This window comes from Rhea americana, unplaced genomic scaffold, assembly GCF_003343005.1.
Source record: "Rhea americana isolate MKP2758 unplaced genomic scaffold, rheAme1 scaffold_76, whole genome shotgun sequence".
Classification (NCBI taxonomy): domain Eukaryota; kingdom Metazoa; phylum Chordata; class Aves; order Rheiformes; family Rheidae; genus Rhea; species Rhea americana.
Window position 1 is genome coordinate 2,363,589 of NW_028186934.1, and position 26,148 is coordinate 2,389,736.

General features: G+C 40.7%; 1 protein-coding gene across 7 annotated transcripts in view; it reads right to left on the reverse strand.

Moving 5' to 3' along the window:
- LOC146585816 (uncharacterized) overlaps positions 1-26,148 on the reverse strand; it is a 194,676-nt gene that overhangs the window by 78,388 nt on the left and 90,140 nt on the right. For all 7 annotated transcript variants that reach the window (XM_085322262.1, XM_085322265.1, XM_085322264.1 and 4 more), the window contains exon 4: positions 17,429-17,551. In XM_085322262.1, the coding sequence (XP_085178388.1) occupies positions 17,429-17,551 (123 nt within the window). The remainder of the gene's footprint in view (positions 1-17,428; positions 17,552-26,148) is intronic.

Here is a 26,148-nt window from a genome sequence, read left to right on the forward strand (position 1 = left end):
CTCTCAGTTTTTGAGTTCTCCACTTTCAAAACCCCAGCAACCCTTCCAGGTCAAGAACGGGCTGCGGGCTGCTGCAGCCCCGCACAGCCTGCACAGCCGCACAGATCTCTGAGCACAGGGAGCTGGGGCTGCCCAAGGCACCTGCGCTTGCACTGGAAACCATGTTACACCCTTAAACCTGCACAGAACAAGTACCAGTACCTGAACAGTCATGASCCTCAAAAGGGGACTGAAAGTGCTTGTCCGTGTTCATAACCATTGCATGGACACTTCACAAAATTCCAAGTCCTATCTCCTTTCAAATCCTTCTTCTTCAAGGAACCTGTCCAGCAATTTTTGCAGTCACTACTCCCAAGACTGATCCATCATCCTSTCTTCCATATTGCAGAATGATATATCCATGACCCTCTTTTTCTCTTCCACAGTCACATACGTCTGACCCCAGAGCCCAAATATACAATTGCCACTTCAGATCTCAAAATGCCTGCAGGAATACTTAGAGAAAGGCCTACTTTTCTTTTAAACTCTATTTTTTTAAAGAAATGCCAGAATGTTTCTCACCTTATTTCTTTGTAAGGTCAGTACCTGCAACTTTTATCATTTTTTACATACCCTACTTTCCTGCTGATTTGTGCAGCTGTTTGGAAACTACATTACAAAAAGGTCCTCTCACATCAAGTTTACACACACTTTCTCCTACTTGTACACCTTTTAGTGAAATGAAAGGCTGGGCGTAAGATTATTTATAATAGAGGCTCTGCAGCAGGCCTGAGTTCCCTGTTCTCCTTTGGGCTGGGCAACCGGTCAGTAAAGTAGGTATTCTGGGAATCCCTGAACGGGAAGCGAGGTGACATTTCAAGGCATCAAAGAGTGGCATTTACAGAAAGGCCGTTTTGCCAAGAGCGCAGTGAAAGCATAACGTCAGGTCTGATCAGGCACCGGGTGGCACAGCAGAGCTTACATCCCCGAGCCAGCGGCATTTCCCTGGATGACAAACGAACAGACTTTGTCTCCCTCGACGGGAAAAAAGCACCCGCAGGTTGATGACCATCTGAAGCCAGCACCTTCTGACAGGTAAGCAGGGAACAAATTTCTCCTCTGTAGCACACTTTTCACTGTGAGCTGAAGTGAGCTGAAGTGCTGTGAAATTTTCAGGAGGAAAGGGTAAATGTGGAAATGCCCCAGAAACAAGAAGTCGGAGGAAGAGGCACTTACAGGAGGGCTGAGGAGAGCTGCCTGTACTGGAGCCTGCAAACTGAAGTTTCGCTACCAGCACGTTTCAAGCAGCTGCTGAGCGCAGTGGCCTGCACGTATGCACCTGGTGAAGAGCTCTTAGATGCAGAGGTACCCTGGAAAGGAGTCACAGCTTGAACGTGAGCCCCCGGTAGATATGCCCTACAGCCACGGAACAGACGTGAAGCGTTTGTGTGTGCCAGAGGAGGGGAGGTGACTTTTTTAAGAGGTCATCTTAAAAAGACRGCGTAATCTGTCCTCTCCTTTAGTACCTCAGCTCAGCTCCTGGGTTCGTCCCTGTAGGAGTGAATGTTAAAGAACGATGTGAATGGTGGTAAACTGACAAACTAAAAATCCCTCTGTAGCAAGCACAATCCRGCTGTAAAGAACAACGCAGAGAGAGGCAGAGACTGAATAAATTTAAGCTGTGAGTGTCAACCACGCAGCAAGTACAGGCAACTTGATAGGGATGAAAAGATTCATGTCAGGCTGGGAGCTGCTGCCAGACACAATCTCACTCAAAGTAGGCGTTACGGCCCTTCTACTGAAAACATGTAATTTGGCTTCAGTGCATGCCAGGTAATCCAATACTTAAGTAGTCGGCTTTAGTTTTGCCCAGTTAAGATCAGCCGGGTCAGAACCTTACCTGTACACGCTGCCACAGCTGCCCGTGCTCAGGGGAGGCAGAAGAATACGTACCGTCCACCCAGGAGACTTTAACAGAAGCATAACTACACCCTTTTCCCAAGATGCCTAAGAAATACTACATAGATTAGGAATGAATGACACATGCCTACGAACATTTTTCACTTGCCACAATAAACCCAGCTTATCGCAAAAAGGCTGCAACCAACAGAARCAGCAAGGCACAGAACCCTATTCAGAGGATGGTTTATGCTGATGGTTTCAAATTTATAATGTTAAATTATAAATAGTTACAGTAATTACTTCTAAAAAGTCATGACCAGAGACAGGAAGCATGGTGTACTTGTTGCAGCAATATCCTAGAATTTGGAAAAGCCAGAGTTCGGTCTCCTCGTTAGTTTAGGCGGCCCTGCGGGCCTTAAGTCCACGCGTAATATTGTGAGGATTAAAGAYAGTGGTACAGTCAGTTGTGGTGACAGAGAAACAGGGAAGGGAAGAGAGGATGTTATATAAAGAACCACAAAGAGAAACATTAAGAGGTTTCATTTAAAATTATCACAAGCATCTAAACAGTTCAGTTCAAATATTTACTTGGGATTGAAGTTAGCAGCCATCAGGTTTTCCTCAACTTGAAGAGCTTGCATGGTCACTTCAGCTTGCTAAACTGCAGTTCATTTACACGGCAGATAGGAAAACTCCTTTATTTTTCATGCTTAAAAAGAGAAGTCACCAGAGACATATGATAGTGCTTTCCTTCTGCTCTTTGTAACCGTGCTGTGATTAGACTGTTTGAGACATTCCAAAGGACGTTTAAATCTCAAGCAAATTAAGTGAAAATATCATATGGTCTTTCCCCACTAATTTACATGGCGGAATTTAAACACACGTATTGGACATGTTTCTAAATTCAATAATCTAGATGCTTAAAGAAGCAAGGGAAAGAGGCTTGGTCTTAGGCATTCATAAGCTGATCTCAAAAGTTAGAACTTATTTCTATAAAAGCATAACATAAGAATCGCTATTTCTGTTAGTAGATAAATTTATACAAGATTCAACTTTCAGCTCCCTAAAATCATGTAATTTCCCCAAGTCTTGAATTTGAAAACATCCATCATTTCATAACCAGTGTGAATCCGTTCACAGATGTACATGCTATTAATGACTGCATAGTTTGCTCTTGAAGCATAAATGTTAAAACAATATAACACGTATTCAAAGTATGATTGGAGGAGTTCTGAAACTCTTATTCCTAGTAATATATTTCCCTTATTTCTTCATCTATGAAAGAGGCTTGACATTAGTACTGAACCTAAGAAGAAAATACTGCAAATTTAAAGTCTGGTCAAAATTAGAGCTGAAAATTCCCCAAGAAAAAGCAGAATGCTTTGTTTATACATACATACATACCTATGTGTGTGTAYGTATAAACAAAACAGGTAAATATATTACAGCCCTTCTTTTGAGTGGYCTTCTAGAAACTGATGTTAAAATACCTTTGTGAAACAGTTTTCAGCATAGATAATGTACTCCTGTGGAGCTAGCTGGGTCATTTTAAACTGTTCCAGCTCCTAGGCATTTATTTTTGCTCCTCAGCTGTTTGTTTCTGCCCTTTTCTGGCCCCTCCAATGGATTATATGAGCATCCATTGTCTGCTGCGCTCCAAAGTCAGCCAGGTTAGCTCAAATCACTGCTGAAGCTTACTTAAATTTCAGCAAGTCACAGGTGTCTGAGACAAGCTTGCTATAACAAAATTAATGGAATGGCTTGAGCAAATCGCACTGAAAGGAACATGTCAAGTCTGATAAGAGACTGGTTAAAAAGCATGGTAAAGAGATTCCTTATCCAATTTAGTCCCTGAGAACCAATTCCACAATGAACGAGGACCCTTATTAGAGCAGTGAGTTTTGCACTATGTTTCTTCTTTGCCCAGAATTAAGGACAAAGCAGCTTTAACCAGCGCCTATTTTGGCAAGGCTATCCAACTAGCGATGCACAGAAACAGGCCTTTCAAGTTATTTAGTTATTTACCTTCCCTTTAAAATCAATGGCATTACGAAGGGGGGGGGTTGTTCCAAGTTCTCTGTCTTTCACAGTCACCTCTCTTCAGACCCCCCTAGTGATTCACGCTGTGAAGAGGTATTTTCTACCCTACAGAGGGTACCTTGCCTGTGTTGCAGATGTTTTGCCACGTAGCTTTCCACGACTTCTGGCTCTGCCTCGGTCAGGTTTCCTTTCTCATAGGATTTCTCCGTTTTTATCCCAAGCACACAGCATGGCCCATGGCACTGGGAAAGGCTTAACTGCAGAGTCATCTGCTGGACTCTGTCTGTGTTAAGCAATTAATATTTGTGCCCAAGTTTGAAGGGAGATGCATTTACTGGTGACTACTCAAGGCAGAAGGAGCAGCGAGRCATCTCTGCAGTGCTGCTTTTCCAGAGAAGCGTGGAGCAGCTGTGGAGAAAAGGCAGAGAGCTGCTTCCCGCAAGCGAGACGGCGCACGCCGTCCGGTGTAAGCGGCCCTACCGCCCCAGGGGACGGGCTGGCTCCACAGCAGCAACTGCGTGTAGGGGGACATGTCTAGGAGCACTGAAAGGGACAGTTGAGCTGATGGAGTCTTAAAGACCTGGATTCCTTTTCCTGACTGTCACCGGCCTTGCTGAACAACAAATAAATTACTGTGAGATGTCATACACCCCTATTAGTGGGGGCCAGAGATGCTTCAAAAAATGACATTTGATTTGCAAAAGGTCCTAGTAACTGACTTGAATTAGTTTACTTGGGGGGGAGGGATATAGCAGGGAGAAGAGGCTCTAAGACCACTTTTGGGGAATACTGCTTTCATGCAAAACCTGACACAGTCCTACAGCAGAACGTGGTGACTTAGTCCTCACCGATGACTGATTCTGCAATCACTGTTTGTGTCTCAGGTGCTCAGGAGGGTATCTCATGGACACATCATGGACACAGTGATGCGAAAGGAAAAAAAATGGCCAGGATCTGTATTTTTCGTTTGTGTTTACATTCAACATTTGACATGCCAATCTCTCCCGAGATATTTAACAGTGGTTTAGCTCAATAAACAGTCAAGAGCCCTTCATCCACCATTCTATATGCAAACCATATGTTGCAGTTGAAAACTCTGAAGATTGTAATTAGAACTGTCCATTCAATTTAAACAAGGTCAGAAATGAAAACTATTTCAAATTCAATAAACAGGCCATTTGAAAGTGTAGACGCTATGGAGGACAACCTTAACAACTTAATTGACAGGTAAAGCTTCATTTCTAATCCTCATTTTGATATTGTCTGTAGCCTCAGGAGTCAAAGCACATCACTGTTCAGTCCTCAAAATATGCAGAGAAAATGAAAATGTCAGTTGAATGAAAAAAGGAGAAGCATCTGTTTGATAGCTGTGTAAGCTTGTGATATGTAAACTGCTTTGGAGTCAAGCAGCCCTAATTAGAGTTTGAAGGCATTCTTCATTAAAAATACACATACAAATATGGTTTTTAGGCAATTATTGGGACCAGATGATTTGCAAAAAAAAACAAGGTAAAGAATTAAAGGAATTAAAGGACAATTTTCCTAGACAGACCCTCAGACAGCACTACGATATTTTCACGTAATAGTGAAGAGATATTTTTTACAACCTTTTCACAATGCAGAGCTACAGATTTTTCTCCACTGTAGTCTTTAACACACAAAAGAATTTGTGTTTAACTTTAACACAAAAAATGAATGATCTGCTTCTGAATCTTGAAGTAGCACAGAGCACCTTAGAGAAGTAAAGCCAAAAAAGGCCTATWGAATTACCAGCCTCTACATCAGGGTTACACTAATAGATATTTTGGYAACAGTACACACTTGATGACTCCAACTGACATGAATCTCTGTGTGAATATCCACATCAGCTCTCAGTGAAAAACTGGTGCAAGGATAAGTGACCGACCACATGAAATAACAAGGGAGTACAATTTGAGGAATGAAAGCTCAAACACAACTTACAAACTGAAAAAAGAAAAAAGAAAAAAAAAAAGAAAAACCGTACTGAAGACCTGAAGAGAACAGCCTCATTAATTTTGTTCAGCATTTCCTGCAAAAAAGTAGTGAAGGCACCTATTGTAAACAGGGAAGTTGGAAGACAAGATTTACCTTTGAAACAAGGCAGTGTTCTGAWACACAGTAGTTAAACACGTCATTTCTGCTTAAGAAAGAGACTTTGGGAACACTAGCATCAGCAGGTTCACCACAATGCTAAGGCAATTGGCAATTCTGATACGGGGAATAAATAGCAAAAGGAAAATTGTGATGAGACCGTGTCACACCATAYGTATTCCCCAGCACAATTCAGTTAGGCCTTGCTGGGAGGCAGGAGGGTGGCGAGGAAAGAAAGGATATCTACAAGGAGATGTACCTAACGGGGACAGCATGGTACAGCCTGAACTCCTTGTACAGATTCATATCTGAGAAGTACTAAGGTAGCTTATGTTTTGGGTCATCAGCAACTTTTCTCAGCAGGACATGACATTTAAAAAATACAGTTATAGAATAAAAATGGAGAATAATGAGACTGATCTGATGAGAACATCTGTTTTTTGTTAGCAGTAATATTAATGCCCGCTTGCTGAGTAAGTGCCTTTACAGTAGGATGCACAAGGAAATGTCTTTTCCATACGCAGTAAAATATGCAAGAGAAAATTACAATTATGCAAATATTTTCTAATCTGATCTGCTTCCAGCTTATAGTACATACATCCTGCTTGTCTGAAATACGAATGCTGTTTGTGACAAACGTCCTACTTTGGTTAGTAAAAAGATTTATGTCATCACATGGATGAATTTGTCTTGCAAACCGACTGGGACATAAGCCAATCTTGGTAATAATTGGTTTGGGTGGCGCAGTTGCCAATCAGAAGTGTTTTGWTCAACATGTGAAACACATGCAATGCTATCATTACTCTGTAAGACAGGCCTGCTTTTGCATTATAACGCCAAGCTGGTTTGGAGGTTGGGGGCTACGAAACAGGGAGAGGAAAAAGACGAGTCAGCCACCAAGCTTCACATCTCCGAGAATCTCACATGAATGAGAACACAGCACCTTTCACTCCACTTTCTGTAAAAACTGGTTCACCAAAATTGCTCTACAGCCACCTGACGCTTCCACAAAGAGCAGTTTTCCCTCTGGAGCTATCAGCCCATAGAAGACAGTACGTTACACAGATTTTCTTGTTCTTCCTTGTGACACACGTTAGTTGTGACTGCAGAGATTCACCCACGAGAAGAAAGAAGCGGCACCGACGCATCCCAGATCTGTCCATSCCAGCTTGCAGAACTGGATCCTAATAAATTTTGCCACTAAGCACAGAAGACCCCTCTTTTTTTTTTCCTTAAGATTATAATAACTTCATATTAATCACCTGATTGCTCCATTTTTAATAGTCATTTTTGAACTCCTTCACTGACATTGAATCTCTTTTGGAATAGTAACTGTTAGCAAGGTACTCAGGTGGGTTTTCCAAGAACCAGTACGCAATGAAGGCAGGTGTATTTCAAGCCAGTCTTCTAATAAATCACAGTTAAAGCCCTCAGGTACTCATGCAATTGAAGTTTGAGTAATCTAATACAACGCTGATCAAACTACTGATCTTTTAATAACAAACCGCAGCCTTCCCAGCAGTTCCCGATCTGACAGTCCTGTCTGGATCACAATCCTTTGGGCCAATGCTTTCGACAGAGAAGCTGACAGATTTCTGTTTGTTTCAGATTTTATCACRTACCATTTTAAAGCTTTTTAAGTATATATCAGATGGCTCATAAAACCCACGGGTGTTTCAATAAAAAAAATGGGAGTTTTATTAGTCGTCCCAGTGAAGAGTGGTATTAAGTGCTACTAAAGAGATATACAAGCAACAGTCTGTTCTACTTCCCCGTATCTCAGGATCTGCTGCTTGTCACTGTTTACCCGGCCTGTAGCCAAAGCTATACAGAAAGCAATAGTTACTCTGCACAATACTCTCCTCTAAAAGGCAAATGTGTACATTTTTCCTTTTATAATTTCCATTTAAAGTATGAATTGAAGGTTTCTAAGCCTTGTCTCTCTATACAGGAGTAATTCAGTTACAATCTACGTTTTTGATGTGCTCAAAATGAACACCAAGACGACTCATGTGCTGTTTATAAGATGCTTATATTTGCTGGTAAATACCTTGTTACAAACAAGCTATAATTTAAGTATTCAAAACTCTCGGTTCAGTATAAAATTACTACTAACCATAATTTTGAAGACCACGACCAGAGCTTCAATTTCAGGCTTGCAAAGCTCTTCCTACACAATGGATTCTTAAAAGTATGAGCGCATTTTCTTCCCTGACAACAGCAATCATTGCATCTCTGTAACTGCGGAAAAGATTACCTAGCTTTTAATTCACATTAGGCGGCTGCAACAATATCATGCTTCTTTTCTTTAAGATTAACTAATTATTGTCAATCAGCACAGTGGAATGTTAACATTCCCCATAACTTGCCTTTTCAAACATATTCATAAATTTTAGAAACTAGCTAATACAAACTAATCATCAGAGCCCTAGAAATGTCTCAAAACATATTTGTTCTGCAGTCTATCATTTTTGTCATATTATTTCAATCTACATATCACATTTTGTGTGGACAATAATAGTCCTATTATACAGTTACATAGTGCTTTTTCATCTAAATATTCAAAGCTCTTTGTATGCGCTAATTAAACTACATTAAATCCCCCACTGATGTAGTAAGTATTATAATATTTCCAAATCTTAAACATTTTCATCGCCACAGGCTGATCTATAAAGCTTTATACATCAAGCAGTTTGGACAAAGAAAAGTTTTCATGCCAGCACGTTTGATCACGCCAAACTTCCTGCACAAATTYACAATTGCAGAAATTGGACTCTCACCCAGAGAAGTTTTGAAGGGAAYGACTGTCACTCCCCCTCCACTTTACACAATCCCTCCTTTCCAAAGATAATACAAGTTTCAGTTCCCACTTTGTATTTCCTTCCAGCTGGTCGAGTCCATGTGGGGCTTTTCAGAGCCTGGAGGACAGACTCGGAAGCCACGCGGCAGTCACACACGTGACGAATCTATAATCGGGTCTGACGCACAGTGAGCTTTCGAGCACCATATGGACTTGAGCAGGAGAGCCTATAGAGATGGGACTCTTCATTTTTTTTGCTACCTGGGAGGCACGTGGGATCTACAAACAATTTTGCTTTCAGCCCATGTCAGATTAAGTGATCAATAATTCATCTGATAACTGAAAAGCAGAATGGGCTGCCAGTTTTTTCTGAGGTTTATGAATAACATGCTTTTTTAAATATCACACTGCGCTGGAACACAGCAGAAGGTATGCTGTAGGAAACGTATTGCATATTGATATGCCATACTAAACTGAAGTCTCAACGCAATCCTTATGTAATTTGAAACATTAAACTGACAGTTACATGTTTTGCGTATGCAAGAGGCTGCTCTTAAAATGCTACAGGTGAATTAAACGTTCTAAGAGGAAAACGAAAATCTAGATTTAAAAATGGAAAAAGCGCAGYACCTTGAACCAATCACTGTTTTCTTCTTGAGTGATAAATGGTTCCAGTCTGACAGTTCAGATCCCATGCTGCAAATACAGGTAATCTCCCTGAAACTCCCTTAATGTTGCTGCTGCTTTGGAGCCTCTGATTAGGACACTGTCCCTGACACYCGCCATTTCTAACTAATTGGTCTGCACAAAACTCCTGTTTGAAAAAAGTGATTGAAAACCCYGGCTGTATGTGTTATCCTCAGTTCCAATCAATCAAAAAAATGCATACAGGAAAAATGAAATCACTCATCAATGGCTATATTCACTTTGGAGGAAGCTGTCATAACTGTTAGTTCATCTACCCTGAGGGGTATCGTATGTGAGGAATTACATGGTTTAGTTCCAGCCAACTTTGCTAAACGTATGAGAGAGAAAAGGGTGAATTCAGCAACTGTCAAGCGTGATTCAGAGAAAACCTAAACAAGTGTAATTAAAATCCAAAATTAAATCATTACAATGACCTCAATGAGTTCAGAGCATCAGATGCTCTTCTCGACTGAGACTGCCACATTATCGCTCCAAAAATAAGCTAGCACCCCGCTTTCCTTAACCGCYCTCCGTGCATTGAGTAGATCTGTCCCCCCCTTCCTTCACTGACTGCAGGAAAGATCAGATCAGAAATGACTGCAGGTCAGATCAGAAATGACTGTGATTTTCTTGAGTTTAGTGTATGATACCTTTTAATAGGACTGAAAGGGTTCGTGCGTCCTCAGCGCGTAACCGCGTGGATTAGGCTTGGGACGCCGTGCAAAACGAGAGGGGGCTCACCGAGGGCACCCGCCGCCCTCCCTACCTTCGACAGGCGCCRCAGGGCTTAAATCAGCACTCCGGATTCAGCTCGGGTTTCTCCCTGCTGTGGGCTTGCCGCTCACCGGGATTCAACTAATTAATTAAAAGAGTTCAATAAGCTACAGTTAATTTCACCTTTACTATGCATCGGTTGTAATTTTTACTACTCACTTTTTGTGAATTTTTTTGCTGTAATACTCTCACAAGGAGCCAAACACAGAAAGATGACACGATCTGACTACGAGAGTGCAGCAGCCACTTGCCTCTATTGATCCCAGCTGGCTCCTAACACAGTCTAGGACTGCATAAGAAAGGTTAGCTGGGTGACCTCCAGCATTCCTTTCTTCTGAAAAAAACAGAGACAAATGCTTATGAAGAGAGCCAGGAATTTCCCAAAGAACTACTGAGGAGCAGAAATAAAATTTTAAGTTAAATTCCCAATAAAGTTTGCAAACATAGCTATGAAAGTCTTACGGTAGTCTCTGCCCAGATCTTCTCTGCAGTCATGCACAAACAATACGCAGTTCTGACGCCTAAATTCGATAGTCTCCGGAAAATCATGAATGTTTTCCTGCATAATGCTAAATAATCTCTACAATGCACAATTAAACCTTAGTCTTAGTTAATATTGTTCCTTTTATGAAAAGAATATGTGAATCCATGATTTGTACTTCCTGCGATCAAAAATCAGAAGCGATAATTCTGCTTTTTATTTATGGCTAAGGATATTGACTTGACAATTAGGAACAATCATAAATGAGCAATAAATAAAAGTAAAAGCAGCCGTTCCTATTTGTTAAATTTACTCCAAGTGATCATACATCTACCAGTATTCCAGAAGGACAAACYGATAGAGACTGTTTATTCTTCAGTTTTTGTCAGAATGCGTCACCGTTTTTTTTGTATTTTGCAATTTAAATGCTTCCTGACTCACCTATAAGAATCTATTTTGAAATCCCATGCACTTACAGACACGGTTGGGAATACCAGAAATTACTTTTTCCCTCTTTTCTATTCCTTTTTTTTTCATTACCTATTCTTTTGCTCTTCCCTCTTGAGTTATTGAAAGAAAACAATTAAAATATCTTTCATAGTTATCAAGACTGTCCTTATCCTTCTGATAACGTCACAGGATGCAGATGCCTGTCGTGCTAATTCTTCGCTGAGGTGGAAATTACATGGGCAGTGATTAAGCTACAAATAATTGTGCTACAATTCCTGCAAACAGTTTTACTTCCGTGTCTTAATTTCTGTATCTTAAGATGAGTTTTTGAAGTAGAGAAAGATAAAGGTGGTTGGGGGGCTTTACCTCATATGGGTATGCTTTCACTGCATTACTGTAAGTTGGGAGTTTATGTTGAGTGAAACTTGTTGTTTGTGTGATCAGAATAGGTCTACTTTGCTTCCTGTAAGATGGTGTTTATTTTCCTTGTTCTTTTTCTATTGAAATGTTCCTGAAAATACCTGAGAGTAAATTTGTGTTATGTCATGTCATGTTATGAATCAAATGTAAATTTCTAAAACAAGAACTACTGCAAAAGTATCTTAACTCCAACAGACCTGTTTCTTCTATTAAAAAAGTAGTCTTTACAATAACTTCAGCTTCTGGTATTATCTCACTTTGCTCCTTGGCATTTCCTTAGAGGTGCACACTRTTAGGTCCTTCAGTTTTTCACGGTGCACAGCAGAAGCTGGGTGCATTGATTTCAYGGATAAGGAAAACAGTCCACAGCGTAGAGTTAGTGTGTTCACCCTCTCTGGCAAAAATACAGGTTTTCAAAAGAACAAATTATGACCAAAGCCTCCAATCTTACAGACTAAATGAATGTTGAGGTCATTTTAATAAACACTTTCTTTCTCTTAGACAAAGCCTTCAGTATTTCTTTTAGTCAAGCTATTAACTCTTCTTTGGAAACAGTGTTTAGAGAGTTTCCATTAGACATGAAATCAAGATAAATTGCTGACTCCAACGACTATTATATTACTTGGGTAAACAGTGGGGGCCTTGCAAAGTCACACACTGTCTCAGGACTCAGCCGTTCCAAAAGTCTAGCTGGCAAAGGTCAGGAAAGCTGCCAAGACTCAGAAGTTTGACTAAAATCCCCAGGGATGCCTGTGGATCAGGTTACAGTGAGCCAAATATTACTCTAATCAGTAAAATAAAAGCTTCTTTTCATCAATGGTTAATCATATGACTTCATTTGTCTCTAACTTCTTCCAGTTGCCTAGACAGATGAGGACACAATAATAAAAATAAGAAATGACTGTCTACCAAACAAGGTTAATATAAGGTCATGGCCTTTCTTATTGGACTTCTGTAGCTTATTCAAGTGTAAAAACATGGTTTTGTAGCCCTAGAYTCAGCATGCTTTACAAATCTGGACTTGAATTGGTAACTGAGTTTTAAAACTGTATGTAAGTTTGGAAAACATCATTTTTCCTTTTTAKAATGTTCAGGTAGAACTGTTTCGCATTAACATAAAATACAAAATGAGAATATCTATAGATTTCATGTTGTATCACGTAAGAAGTCAGTGTTACCTCTGCCTAATAAATAAGGGGCTATGGCATAAAGAGGTTCCATTCGCCTCAGTTACCTGGCAGACCAGGGACAAAAGCATGAAACACATCTAGCATTTCTAAGTCACAAAGCCTTTATTAAACGAATACTGCAGATTCTACAGATAGAGGCACAAGGCTCYGGGCTTCTTCACACCTACGCACACGCACATGCACACGCAGTTCTCCTCCCTTGCTCAGACCAYGTTACAGCTTTCTCGAGCAAATTCAGCCCCTGATGTTAACAAAACTGCTCCCCAAAATTCTGTACTCCGAGGAGGACTAGGGAAAATGTGGGCCCGCTACTGAATGGGGCGRGGGCCCTGGTGACAAGGGATGTAGAGAAGGCAGAATTACTGCATGCCTTCTTTGCTTCAGTCTGCACTGCTGAGGGCAGCCCCCATGAATCCCGTAGCCTGGAGAAAGTCTGGAGAAGGGAAGACTTTCTTTTGGTTGAGGAGGATAGGATTAGAGACCTTCTGGGCAAGCTTGACATCCACAAATCTATGGGCCTGGATGGGAKGCACCCACGGGTACTGAGGAAGCTGGGGGATGTTGTTGCCAGGCCGCTCTCCATCATCTTTGAAARGTCCTGGAGAACKGKAGAGGTGCCTGAGGACTGGAAAAAAAGCCARTGTCACTCCAGTCTTCAAGAAGGGCAAGAAGGAGGACCCAGGACACTATAGGACAGTCTTGCCCTTGTGGCCAAGAAGGCCAATGGTCTCCTGGGGTGCATTAGGAAGAGTGTTGCCAGCAGGTGRAGGGAGGTGATCCTGCCCCTCTACTCAGCCCTGGGGAGGCCTCATCTCGAGTACTGTGTCCAGTTCTGGGCTCCCCAGGACAAGAGGGACATGGAGCTACTGGAAAGAGTCCAGAGTAGAGCTATGAAGATGATCAGAGGGCTGCAGCATCTGCCCTGTGAGGAACGGCTGCGAGAGCTGGACCTCTTCAGCCTGGGGAAGAGCAGACTGAGGGGGGATCTGATCAATGTGTATAAGTACCTGAAGGGAGGGTGTCAAGGGGACGGGGACAAACTCTTTTCAGTTGTCCTGTGTGACAGGACAAGAGGCAATGGGCACAAACTGAAGCACAGGAAGTTCTGCCTGACCGTGAGGGGGAATTTCTTCCCTGTGGGAGTGACGGAGCCCTGGACCAGGTTGCCCAGAGAGGCTGTGGAGTCTCCTTCTCTGGAGATACTCGAGGCCCGCCTGGATGCAACCCTGTCAAACATGCTCTGGGTGACCCTGCTGAGCAGGGAGGTTGGACTAGATGATCTCCAGAGGTCCCTTCCAACCTTACTGATTCTATGATTCTATGGATGCATACGACAGTCATATCATAATACACGTCAAATATTAATTTGTTGCATTATTTGTGCAGTGATTAAATCTCATTTCCCATTGAAATCAGAGGGGTTTTTTTGTTAGGAAACATGAAGAGTGAGAAGTAAGCATGAGTTTTAAGTTAAAATTCAACTATGACTATTTGAAAAAAAACTTCTGTCAGATAAGAAAACCTAAGTAGGTCTGCCCATGGACATGGGAGATAAAAAGCTGCAGAACAACAAGTAGATAATTAGTTTTGAAAGGCTAATCAATTCAGCCCTCTGGCATTTCTATACAGATGCACGTGTCTTCACCTTACTACAACTTGCTTCTTGACATTAGTATCGCTCCTTGCAGAGAAGTAAGATAGTGAAGTAAGATATCACAACATATAATTCTGAATGATATATCCTGCCACAAGAGCAAAAAACAGTTGGTTAGAGAAGATCCTTCCAGGACTAAGAAGGGCTACAGGGCCTGCAGCTGTTCCGTTCAATCCCTTGTCYCTATGGCTCTCCTAGCCAACAACCAAACCATGGCAGGAAGCAGATGCTTAGTTAATGCTGATTGCTGTAACTTTTTTTAAGCGTATATTGCCTATCTTTTGCTGTTGTCTTGCTTGCATTCATGTAGCCCCCCGTGCCTTGCAGACACCTTTGATGCCACAGAAGTTAGAGAGCCTGAGCATCTTCAAGTCCTTCATTGTCCAGTGTGAGATAAGGCCCTTGGAGCTCCTAGAACCGCTCACAGAAAGAACTGCTGTTATTGACAAAGTCAGTCATGTATTTCATCATACAGTTGGATTCGTGAATTTTTATCTGCTTTCTGCTCCTCAGTGCTGAAGAGCTCTGAATGACTAACAACAATTTTAAAGAAATATATGGTTATTTCTGACAACAGCTTTCCTTTTTGTCGGAAGGATATTCTATTTTGTTTCTGAAAAACAACATCAAGCTTTGCACTAATAACTATCTACTGAATAAAATTCTGCACTACTTCTACRGTGGTTTTATAATGTTATGCCTTATTTGTATCCTGGCTTATAAAAAACTGTGCAGCAATTGATCTTTTCCATCACTGGTGAAATAAAGCCCAACCGTGAGATGGATAATAGAAGCAGAACAATAGYACCCAGCTATTTTAGACTATGCTTTACACTAAAAAGTAATACAAAGCAGATTGAAGCTATAAGGAAAGAAAGAATGCAGCTACTCAGAACAACTATAAGCCTTACTCTTCCAAAGCGCCAGGGTAACCTCAACGATCGTGTTTTACCCTCATCTGCAAAATGGCACCTTTGAGCAACACAGAACTATCGCRAAGGGCAACAATAAAATACCAGGTCACACGTGTACTCTTCCCTCAAATAGTGGTCAAGCACTAAGTCACAATTTAATGATTAGAAGTTGAAGGTCTTTTGCGCAAGTCCATGTAGCCATATGCTCATTGTCATTATCGACTTCATTAAGGTTCACTCATAATTAGTGTCACTACTACTTTTACAGTATTTTATGACTTGAATGGCAACCAGTTCTTTCTGCACTTCCGTTTCTGTGAGAAGGTTTCAAGCAGTGGTTTCAAGTATATGTTCTTCTGTAATTCTTGGCTGGATAATACATGATATAAGAATCAATTTCTTAAGCTCTGTTTGGGTTTTTAAGGAATGTCAAAATAATGAATTTAAAGTATATTTTAAGAATAGCAGAACTGAGCAGAAGAAACACTAATTTAAATAACTCACTAGCATAACTATTTTTACAGAAACGGTACTCAGGCTAAACAATTTTGAATTAAGATTAGCAGGATCCTGGCTTCAGAAACTGAAGTTTTTGAAAAAACTTGTAAGCAAATCCGAAAACATCATCATACATTCATCATATATTCATCAATGTACAGTCCTATCAACTCATTCACAGGCATATTACTAACAGTCACCAAAAGAGGTAACAGAAGAATGAGGTGAAGTAGCAGGAATCTGTGAATCACACACAGCATTTCTGGCTTCAGTTCTCAAAAGGCCAAAATGAAAGCACAAAGAAACATAATGAAAAGCTTCAATCAAAATAAAATAACCATCTAGATCTTATTTACATTGTCAAGCTGGRTAACAAATAAGAGCTTGCTGTGGAAAATAATTCTACAATCTTCTAGTGAATAAAGAATGTAGCTGAACAAATCATAAAGTTAGGATAAAGAACATAATCACATCTAAGAAATGCATTGTTTTGTATCAAACCTTAAAAAAGGAGTTAAAGGACAATGGTATAATGAAATCCTGGCAGAAAGGAATTTATGAGATACTATGCAACAGGAAAAGCCAAAGAAGATGGCTTCTTGTGAAAAGATGATAATACATTTAATAAAAATGTATCTAACACCTTTTATCTTAAGAGAATCAGAAAACTTCAACCATATACTTACTACAGTAATGAAATACGATTGAGGGTGCAATCTAGGCACACAGCCAGTGCCCAGAAGATCACATAGCAGAGAACATTTATTACAAGTGTAAGGAAGAGCATTCAAGAAGGAATAGGAACTACTTTGACCTGTAATACAGTATACCTTGGTTACATCTTTACACCTGATCTCATCTACACTTTGCATCTCATGATGCAAAACCATAGTGACTGCAGATCAACAGACAAGCTTGTTTACACCTGCTCTACATTTATCAGATTGTCCTTTAGAAAACTAATCATAAATCACTTAATTGTTTCAACATAAGCTTATGTGATGCTTTAGTTTTTACACAAGGTCAGTCCTGAACCTGAGCTTTTGTGTAAGAACAAATATTACCCCATAATGAGACTTAGATTTCCCCTAGGAAGAAGGCAAATGGGTTTACAGAGCATGTGATTTTAAATCCCTTTTTATTTGGTTAATCTCTAGCTGCGGAATTGTGACTGAAATGCAAAAATGTATGTGTATTTTCTGATRAGAACAGTTTTGTTTTAGAGAGATTAAATGCTTGCAAATATACATACTTTCTTCAGGCTTTTAAACTGAAGATGGGAGTTCCATAATCAGAACATGGCACAACCAAATCCAGGCTAAGCGATACAATTTTTCAATAAAAACACTTTGAAGTGCTCTTAGAGTTACATCTTCATGATCCAGACATAAGAAGATCTATACTCTTGACAACTCTGAGCATATGCTCTTCAGCTCGTTCTAGATAAAAGGTAGTATTTCCCTTTCCTTTCCAGTGTGTTCTCTGATTTCCTAATAGCAGTRAGACACAGTAAAGAAAAAAATTTACCTCCACATGATTTTCCATCTTCCTCCAGTTTCTGGCCAGGTGGGCATTTGCAGTAGTAGCTGCCAATAGTATTACAGCACTGGTCGTGACAGCCACCATTCTCAGCAGCACACTCGTTCACATCTGGTGGGAGAAAGCATCAGGCAGTCAATAARGAGCAAGCACTGACCAGATTTTCTGTTTATTTCATAACAACCATGTACAATTTTGATCTTACAGAGTGGAAAAGATGCCGRTAAATAAAACTAAGGCTCTATACAGGCAGTGACTGCAGAACTGACTCCTATCTATGTTACTATTCCCCACGACTCAACTAGACACAATTGTGCAATTTTTCCACTTCTGTCCAAAACAAGCTGCATTAGTCCACCCATGTTTTGGAGCWGGCTATACCAAACATGCTAACTTTGTGCTGAAGCAGGTCAGGAGCAATTATTACACTGCTAATTCTAGCAGCTCACTTGCCAATTAGCTTGCTTCTAGCAGTCATGATAGAGATGAAAAACATCTAGAAAATGGTAGCATCTAAAATTCATGAAAGCCTGCTTTTCCTTAGGACATGTGYGCCAATATCCACACAATTTATATACTTACGAGTTCAAATTAGTGCTTTCCTGCAAGGTTTTGGATAGGAAAAAATGGATCTTTACACATTATAAATGAAGGATAGTAAAGAACTATACAAATAAATATATAAATAAATGACTAGTCAATCATTGAGAAAAATCTAGTGAAGACCAGCTTTCATGCTATTCTGCATAAGAATTTCTGTAGTATGACAGAAATCTTCAGGTCAGTACTGTTCTGTTGAATGGGATCACAGACAACAGATGGTATGAGAGTATTTCCAAAGCAGAAAATTTGTCAAATAGAATAGTAAACTTAAAAAAATAAAAATAAAAGCCCACACCAAACCAGCAGGTATTTGCTGTATTGATTCAATGCATTTCAGAAATCTTGTGCCATGCTTTCTTGCTTGTATTGCTCTCTCTGAAGTGTTAATATTGTCATGGAGATGCATAAGTCATTCAATTTGGGGTAAGGACTTACAACAGTGAATCTGCATAAGAATAATGGATTGCGGGTATTTATCTTGATTTGCTGACAAAAGTCTYGAAGGAGCTTGTTGGCACAGTGGTGCTACTCAGCATGAGGTTCAGCAGAAAGCCAGGGCTAAGGAGAAATAACRCACGCTCCAAAGCTGGCACCGGGGCGTAGGTGACAGCTCTGGCACCTACAGTGCCTTTAGCACGGGTACAAATCACATATTCCGTTCAGGTTAGAGAAGAGGGAGAAGAAAAGCAGTAAAAGCTGAAGTATAACTAGAACCACAGTCAATAGCTCCACCTAAGAAGCATTCTGCATTTCCAAGGCAGGAGTATGCCTTTTTGTAAAGTGCCTAATGAGATGCTAGTCAAAAAGTGCAGGAAAGACCAATCAAAAAAAAAAAAAATTCTCATATATACAAGAAAAATGAGAACCCTTCAACAGCCATCCTTAGCCATCAGAGACTAAGATTTACCTACGTTTGTTAGTTTGTTGATAAGCTTGAGTTCAGTTTCGCTAGTTAATTAACAATTCTGGCTAAAAAACAAAGATTAAAGAAACTGCAGTGGGGGGAGTGGTTAATAACCACTATTAAAAGGCTAAAAAGTACGAAACGTCAACATTTGCCAAAGTGAAGCAGAAGAGGTGCAAACTCCCTACTATCGTCATTTCATTTCTCTGCAGCTCTAAATTCAGTGTCATATCCCACACAATAAAACTTTCTTTGTCCTCAGTATTACTKAAAAAAACATGGATAAGTTATAAAGAAAAAATAATTATCTCAAAGCTATACGCTAAACCATATCCCAACTTCCAGGAAGTCAGCAAGACTTTTCTCTTGATTTCAGGGGAACACCATTTGGACAGAAACTTTTCTGACAAGAACGCACCCACGCACACCCCAAAGCACCAGCAGAAGCACAGACAGACGCTTGTCCCCGTCTCAGGAGAGGCTGGGCGAACCCGTGACCAGCGACAGATTTTCGTCATAGTCCCCAAGGCAGGAGGAGGCGACACTGCAGTGTTGGGTATCACACACACGGTCGACAAAACAGCCCTGCTCCAAGTGATTTACTGCCTCTAGCCAGCAGACATCTGATGTGCCTGGTGGTAACGAACAGCAACGAGCCCCGCAACAACCTTGCTCCACAGCTTCAACTTCTATTGATACTTCCAGTACTGACAACAAATAAAATCAATTTTTTTGGAAACAAAATTATTGGATAACCTTTTTTTTTTTTAGACCATGTTTAGCACATACAACACTATTTGACCTCCTAGCATAAAATATTGACTGGATGATGTGACCCAATTTATTAACACCAGTCTCTGTACTTTGAACCAAAACATTAAAAGAAAGTGCTTCTATCTAAGAAGCTAATCATTATGCTCTTGATTTCACTGGTGTATAATATATTTCGAAGTCTATAGTGCTAGTGCATACTAACGTATATCAARTTTTTGCTTTTGATTGTGGTGTGTTTATATTAGCAATCAGAAATCCCTTCATTTCTTGCTCAGAATAAAAAGCTGTGGCCTCTGTATAYGTTACACTACAATAAAAGCATTTGTGCTACATGACTATTAACTTCTTCCTCATATCTCTCTCTTACTTCTTATGCTTGTCCAGGATTTCCTTGTTTCTGCCTTAATATATGCTTTCATCCCAGGCTTTTTGCTTTCCTTTAGAGCAGAARTCCACTGCTTATTCTATTACACGCCGAAAACTTGACTTTTCATCCATACTTCTCATTAAAACAAATATTTCATTTAAAACTGATCATCAGGACTTGCAGATTAAATGATAACTAACTTCATGTAAGAAAGCAAAAYAAGCTTTTGGATAGTCTTATCCCCMTCACACAGCATCTGAAGACATACACTCATTAAGTATAAACTGCAATAGTTCTAACCTTAGTGATAGGCAAATTTACTCCCTAAGCACCTGCATCCTTAACTGTACTATGGAAAGGAACTGTCCCTGTGGAAAGGTTTCTTCATTGTCTCTACCATGAAAATTTGTTTTCTAAATTACAGTAATAAAGGTCAGAAGTTACCTCAGTCAAAGGAGCACAAAAATAAATGACTGGAATGTGAACCAAAAATGAGTTTTTTACATGTGTACAAACACAATCCATCTAGCACTTATAACCTGCAATCACCTGTTCTATGCTCTTAAAACACACAAAGTATTCAGAATTTTAAATCTGATTACAGATTTGCTATTATAATAAAAAAAAAAACAGACCAACAAAAACAATTCTGCCAAGCGATGAATTTCAGCCTGCTTTCCATATTCAATGTCATTCAAGGTTGCAAATAAATTTGCCTCTTGGAYAGCAAGAAAAATGACAGAAAATTTCTGACATGTAACAAGTCTGCCAGGTTAGGCCTGACAAAAGTTCAATGTTATCAAGACCACCAATCCATCTGTAATGACATGCTGTAGGCGCTTCAAAAAAATGTGATTTTTGCTACAGCAGTATTTCACATTTATTTATAGAGCCAGTGTTGCAACACAGAAACATTATCCACGGGACATGCTCCACGTGAGCTTTCAAGCGCGCCGTATCAAGTCTTGAAAAAAGATTCTTTCAACTAGCAGAAAAACCCTTCTTCATCAATGGTGGTTTCTAGATTAGCTTTACACATGATCTGTGTATTATACACGTGGAAGAAAACAGCGTATTTACAATCTGCTAGTACTCAAAAACGTGGATTGTAGGCACGTGTCGGTCCGCCCTACGTCCCCTCCGCTTACGGCTCTGCAGGGCTGCATCGCGCACAGAAAAGGTATTCGTTCACCTAAAACCTCATCAAACACTTTATACCTCCAGAGTGGGGGAGCACGTCTTTTTTTCATTACGTGGATCCCCTCTGCTCAGTTAAACACGCCCGGGAGCCGTACGACGAACGAGGACCGATCCCATCCCCTTCTGCATTCCTGTTTAACGCTACTYGCCCCCTGTTTGAACGTACCACGTAGCCGAGCGAGGCAGCGAACACCTYCGGCCCTCGGCAAAAAAGAATCTCTTTATTGAGATTTTATGCAAGATTAGRCGATTTCAGACTTCCTACAAGTGAAATTTTTATATAAAAGCAGATATTGGACTGAACGTCTTCCACCGATGACTCCAATCTTACCTTTAACAAGAGCGACCTGCACTAGTCCTAACTCTCAAACCTAGCAAGCAGATTAAGAAAAAAAAGGAGGAGGAAAGGAAAAAATGGTCAATCTGCTGCTGAGAAGCAGCAATCTGTCGGGCTGGAAGTCTCCTCTCCACACCTCTAAGCCGAGCAATCGGCGAGGGCTGGAGCTCCTGCGCACGGCGCTGAGCGCAGCACCTCTAGAAGCAGGAGGGGACGCAGCGCCCACGCTCCCCGCCGAGCCGGCGGCCCCGCAGTACGAAACGGTATACGGTACTATACGAGCATTAACACAAATTAGTAAGAATACATACTCATATTAAGGTAACAAAGAGAGTCTCGTAACTGCAGTCCGCTATTCACAACATTTTTTCCAAGGTTGCTATATTTATCAGCCACGCTTGAGCAMCAACTTTATTTATTTATTTTCAGCCCAGCTGCACGGCTAAGCCTGCCGTCTCAGTGACCGCCCCTTGGGGCTAACCCGCGCTCTGAACCGTAAGAAGCTGACTTCAATGCATGCCATAGCTGACGAGACTTGTAATAAATCACTGAAGCGGAATCGGAGCTGTAAAAATCATTCACGTTCTTATTGCGACGCCGCACGAGCAAAGCTCACCACCGTGGAAAGGAGGGGTTATTCCGACCAGTTCAAAAGCACCAGTCCAGCACAGTGCTAGCGTGATTTTAACGGCAATTTAGATATGTAAATTCCCAACTCTGAAAACATAACTCAAATACTTTCAGCTACAAAACCCTACRTGCACGATGCTTTGAATCAGACACTGAATATGATTTTTAATGTGCAACTTAAACCCACCTATACGTGTACCTCAGACAACACACGAGTAGCCGGTACACGTGCAGTGGCGTATGTATCCGTATCGCATTTTGTGTTTACAGGAGATGTTACAGGCAAGTGTTTGCAACTCGTAACGCACACTTGCCCACTCCACCCTCACTGCGCCCAGTAATCGGAGCCTTTTAGTACTACAGAAAATCATAGAATTTTAACTTTTACAAACACGTACCGATTTCTCTTCTGACACCTGGGAGAACTCAGTGAATGAGCTTCAAATTGAAAACACTTCCAAAACATTTGTCAGATGAACATTTGTCAGATTGTGTGGCATTTAAAGGATCTGCARTGATGAGGGAAAGCACGTTTTTTAATTCAGAACCGCAGGGGGTTTCTCCGGAAACAGAGCCATAATAACCACAGTATTAGCTCGCCTACCCGGGGGGGCCAAAGCGGTGCTACCTCGGCCAAACCCTCTAAAGCAGTGGTCACTAGCAGGCACACAGGGAAAGGTGCAAACCCGGCCAGCACGCAGACACTGCCAGGATGTCGTTCCTACCTCCAGCATACTGCGGCTCAATTTCTTAAGGCACAAACATTGAATTTAAAGCATCAGCTCTTAACAGGCTAATTCTATGAACTTGTCTGTTCACTCTTGCCTCTCTACAAACTTTTGGGATCCAGAACATGCAGTGACAATGAGTTCACAAATAATATCATACCTGATATATATATATATATATATATATATATATATATATATATATATATATATCTGATATATATATATATATCTGATATATATATATATATCTGATATATATATATATATATATATATATATAGGCCCAAGCAGAGATTTTAGAACTGGACTTTCATATTCCCATTTATAGATAATACATAAATAATATGATCTACTTTTTAGCAGTGCTAAACATTCAGCAAATAGGCAGCTCCTTAACTTGCTTAAGATTTTAGGCACTATTTTTTAAAACTATGGCCCAGATGGTCTGGAACAAAAACCGTATGTCTGAATAAATGCTGAAACTTGAGCAAGCTGCTTTGAACTTTGTGTCCTACCAGTGACTGGCCTATAACGAGTTGATGCCAATACCTATGCATATAATCRTAGCAACGTTATACGTAACCAGTTGAACTAGACAGGCTGATGAACGCAAAGCCTCCAGCCCAGACAACACATCTGCTTTCTTTTGCTTCATTTTGTGCAAGAGCTATATAACAGTCTTCTTTTAACAGTAATTGTCTCTAAAACGTGAATTACATCCATCACTTCCAGCGCTAACCGTAAATTATCTGCCTGAATAGAAAACAAAGCTGCTCGTTCTGATAGTCAAGCACAGTCCTACGCGTGTATCGATTAAGCACTCCTAATGCTTTATTAGGTTTTATTCCTTCACAAAGTCAATAACAGGATGAATATTACTTCTTGTGCTGTTATGAAGTAATGTAAGTCCGAGCTGTTATTAACAAGCACCTGATCAGTGGAGCAGACTTATCTGAGAGTCCGGCGCAGACTCGTCCTGAGCGAACTCCCCAGAAAACACCTATCACAGCCATCGTCTCTCCTGGCAGCTGCAGCATCTGTGCTTTCCCAAATTAGCCCTTTTTTTAAAAAAAAAATACTACTGCATATACTTCTCTTAACCCACACATCGCATTTACATATGCAGAGAACATCAGTCACCCAATTTTATGAATGCGCATAGGGCACACCTTCCCTTGCAATCTGAATCTCTGAAACGACCAGCTGTCTTCTGATACTGAAGCATTAAAAAATTCTATGTCATGAAACCTAGACACAAAAACAAATCAAACAAGACTCCTAGTTATAAATATACTTCACCGGTATTCATGTTTTCATTCGATTTTCCTGCATTAAAATCATAGGCTGAAGACAAGAGCTCACCAGCTCCACCAATGCACTGGCACACATCAAGAACAACTTCTCAAGAGTCAGAATAAAAACTCTATAGAGGGAAAAAGCCTGTCTCAAAATTCAAATAACTTAAACAAGAAGCTCTAAAAAAAAATTAAAAAAAAAAAAGGAAAAGAAGATGCTGGCAAGAATTATGTTAGACTAGACGAAATACCAGAAAACGCTAAGTGCCAAATTGTGGTACACACGGCAGGGACGACCTGTTTCACCACAAGCTCTCCTCTGGCTCTCTCATAACTAAAGACTGGGTTAAATTGTGAAACATAGTGTTTAACAGTCCTTTCAAAATCTGTATTACTGATTACGGCAGTCCTGCACAACCACATACACAGCTGCACTCTCTTGCTCGCTCACTCTTTTTTCCCCCCTTTTTTGTTCTTGAGCTTCACTGACGTTTTGCAACAACTTCYAAAACCAAACTGTTATGTTAAAAAATATCAGCTTTGATTTTTTTTTATCCCTCTAAAATAATCTACAGAGCAGGAACAACTACTTCTGAAGTGTTAAATACAGGACCTAGATCATATACGAAGTTTTCTAAACCAGTAGGAATAAGTTAAATGAAAGGAAAAAARTGTATCATGGTATAATAAAATCCTGCAATGGTACTCATTTTTAAAATACATTTTCACAGACAAGCTATGAATAATGCAACCAAACGTCTCAGAACATCTGAATAAAGCAAAAACAGCCTAAGAGACGCTAATTGACCATGATTGGAGATGATTGTGGAGTACGGCTACAACTGTGATCACAAACAGAGCTGATGCCTCCAGCCCAAACCTCACGTACCGTTGCTGCAATTAGAGATATTTTATCAAATTAGGCAAGTGTTTGCCTTTGCCTGCTACGATGGTTATGAGCACAACATAAAAGAAAGCATCATTTGCTATAAAGGATCTCTCCTTACAACAGAGCTCTGCTGAGGCAGATTTTTGTCCTCTTATGTTTTCTGTGCCTCAAAATGGAGCCTTTTTTAGAAAGGGTTCATGACTTAGCGGTGACATCCTTAAAAGCCTTTGCTTTTGGCTAAAAACACATTTGTCCCCAAAATGCATTCTCTTTGAGRTTTATCTAGCTTCCATTACCAACAAATGGTGGCTACACCCACACAAGCAGGAGAAAGGACTCCCATCTTGGTCTGGAAGCTTGGTTTCACCGCCTAGGTTCTYAGGCGTCTTCAGGGCCAAGCACAAGCTCAGGGAGGCATCAAAGGAGCTCGGCACGACAGCAAAGGCAGCGAGCGGCTCTTGCATTCCGTGCAGCCGGCAGTTTTCAGAGAATTACCACGTCCCGTCCTACGAGGAACGCTGCGAGAGTCCAGCACAGAAATACCGAAAGGAGGGATAAAGATAGCACCGTATGCTGCTGATGATTTGAGGCTCACCTGGAAAACAGGYGAATGAATGATTTCAGACAGAAGTAAGTATGCTTGCTCCCAGGTAAAGAGCTGTAACGATAGGTGAGATTCTACCAATCTGGCAATGTCATCCTTTGGTGTTGACGTGCAACGCTTATGCTTCTGCCACGTTTCAAAAGTTGATAATACCATTACTTAAAACCGACCCGCAGCAGGAAGCACATGAGTCCAGGCAGCCCAACGAGTAGGAGCGCTACGAGTTTCACCCAGCAGRTACAGACATGGTGAGCGGGTCCCTACGAGAAGAAGCACTTATTTGGAAACCACAGCAGATTTTGGCACTTTCATTCATGTTGGGGCAGACCTTTGCCTGGTACAAAATACTGTTCCATGTCACGTCCGCACTGCGA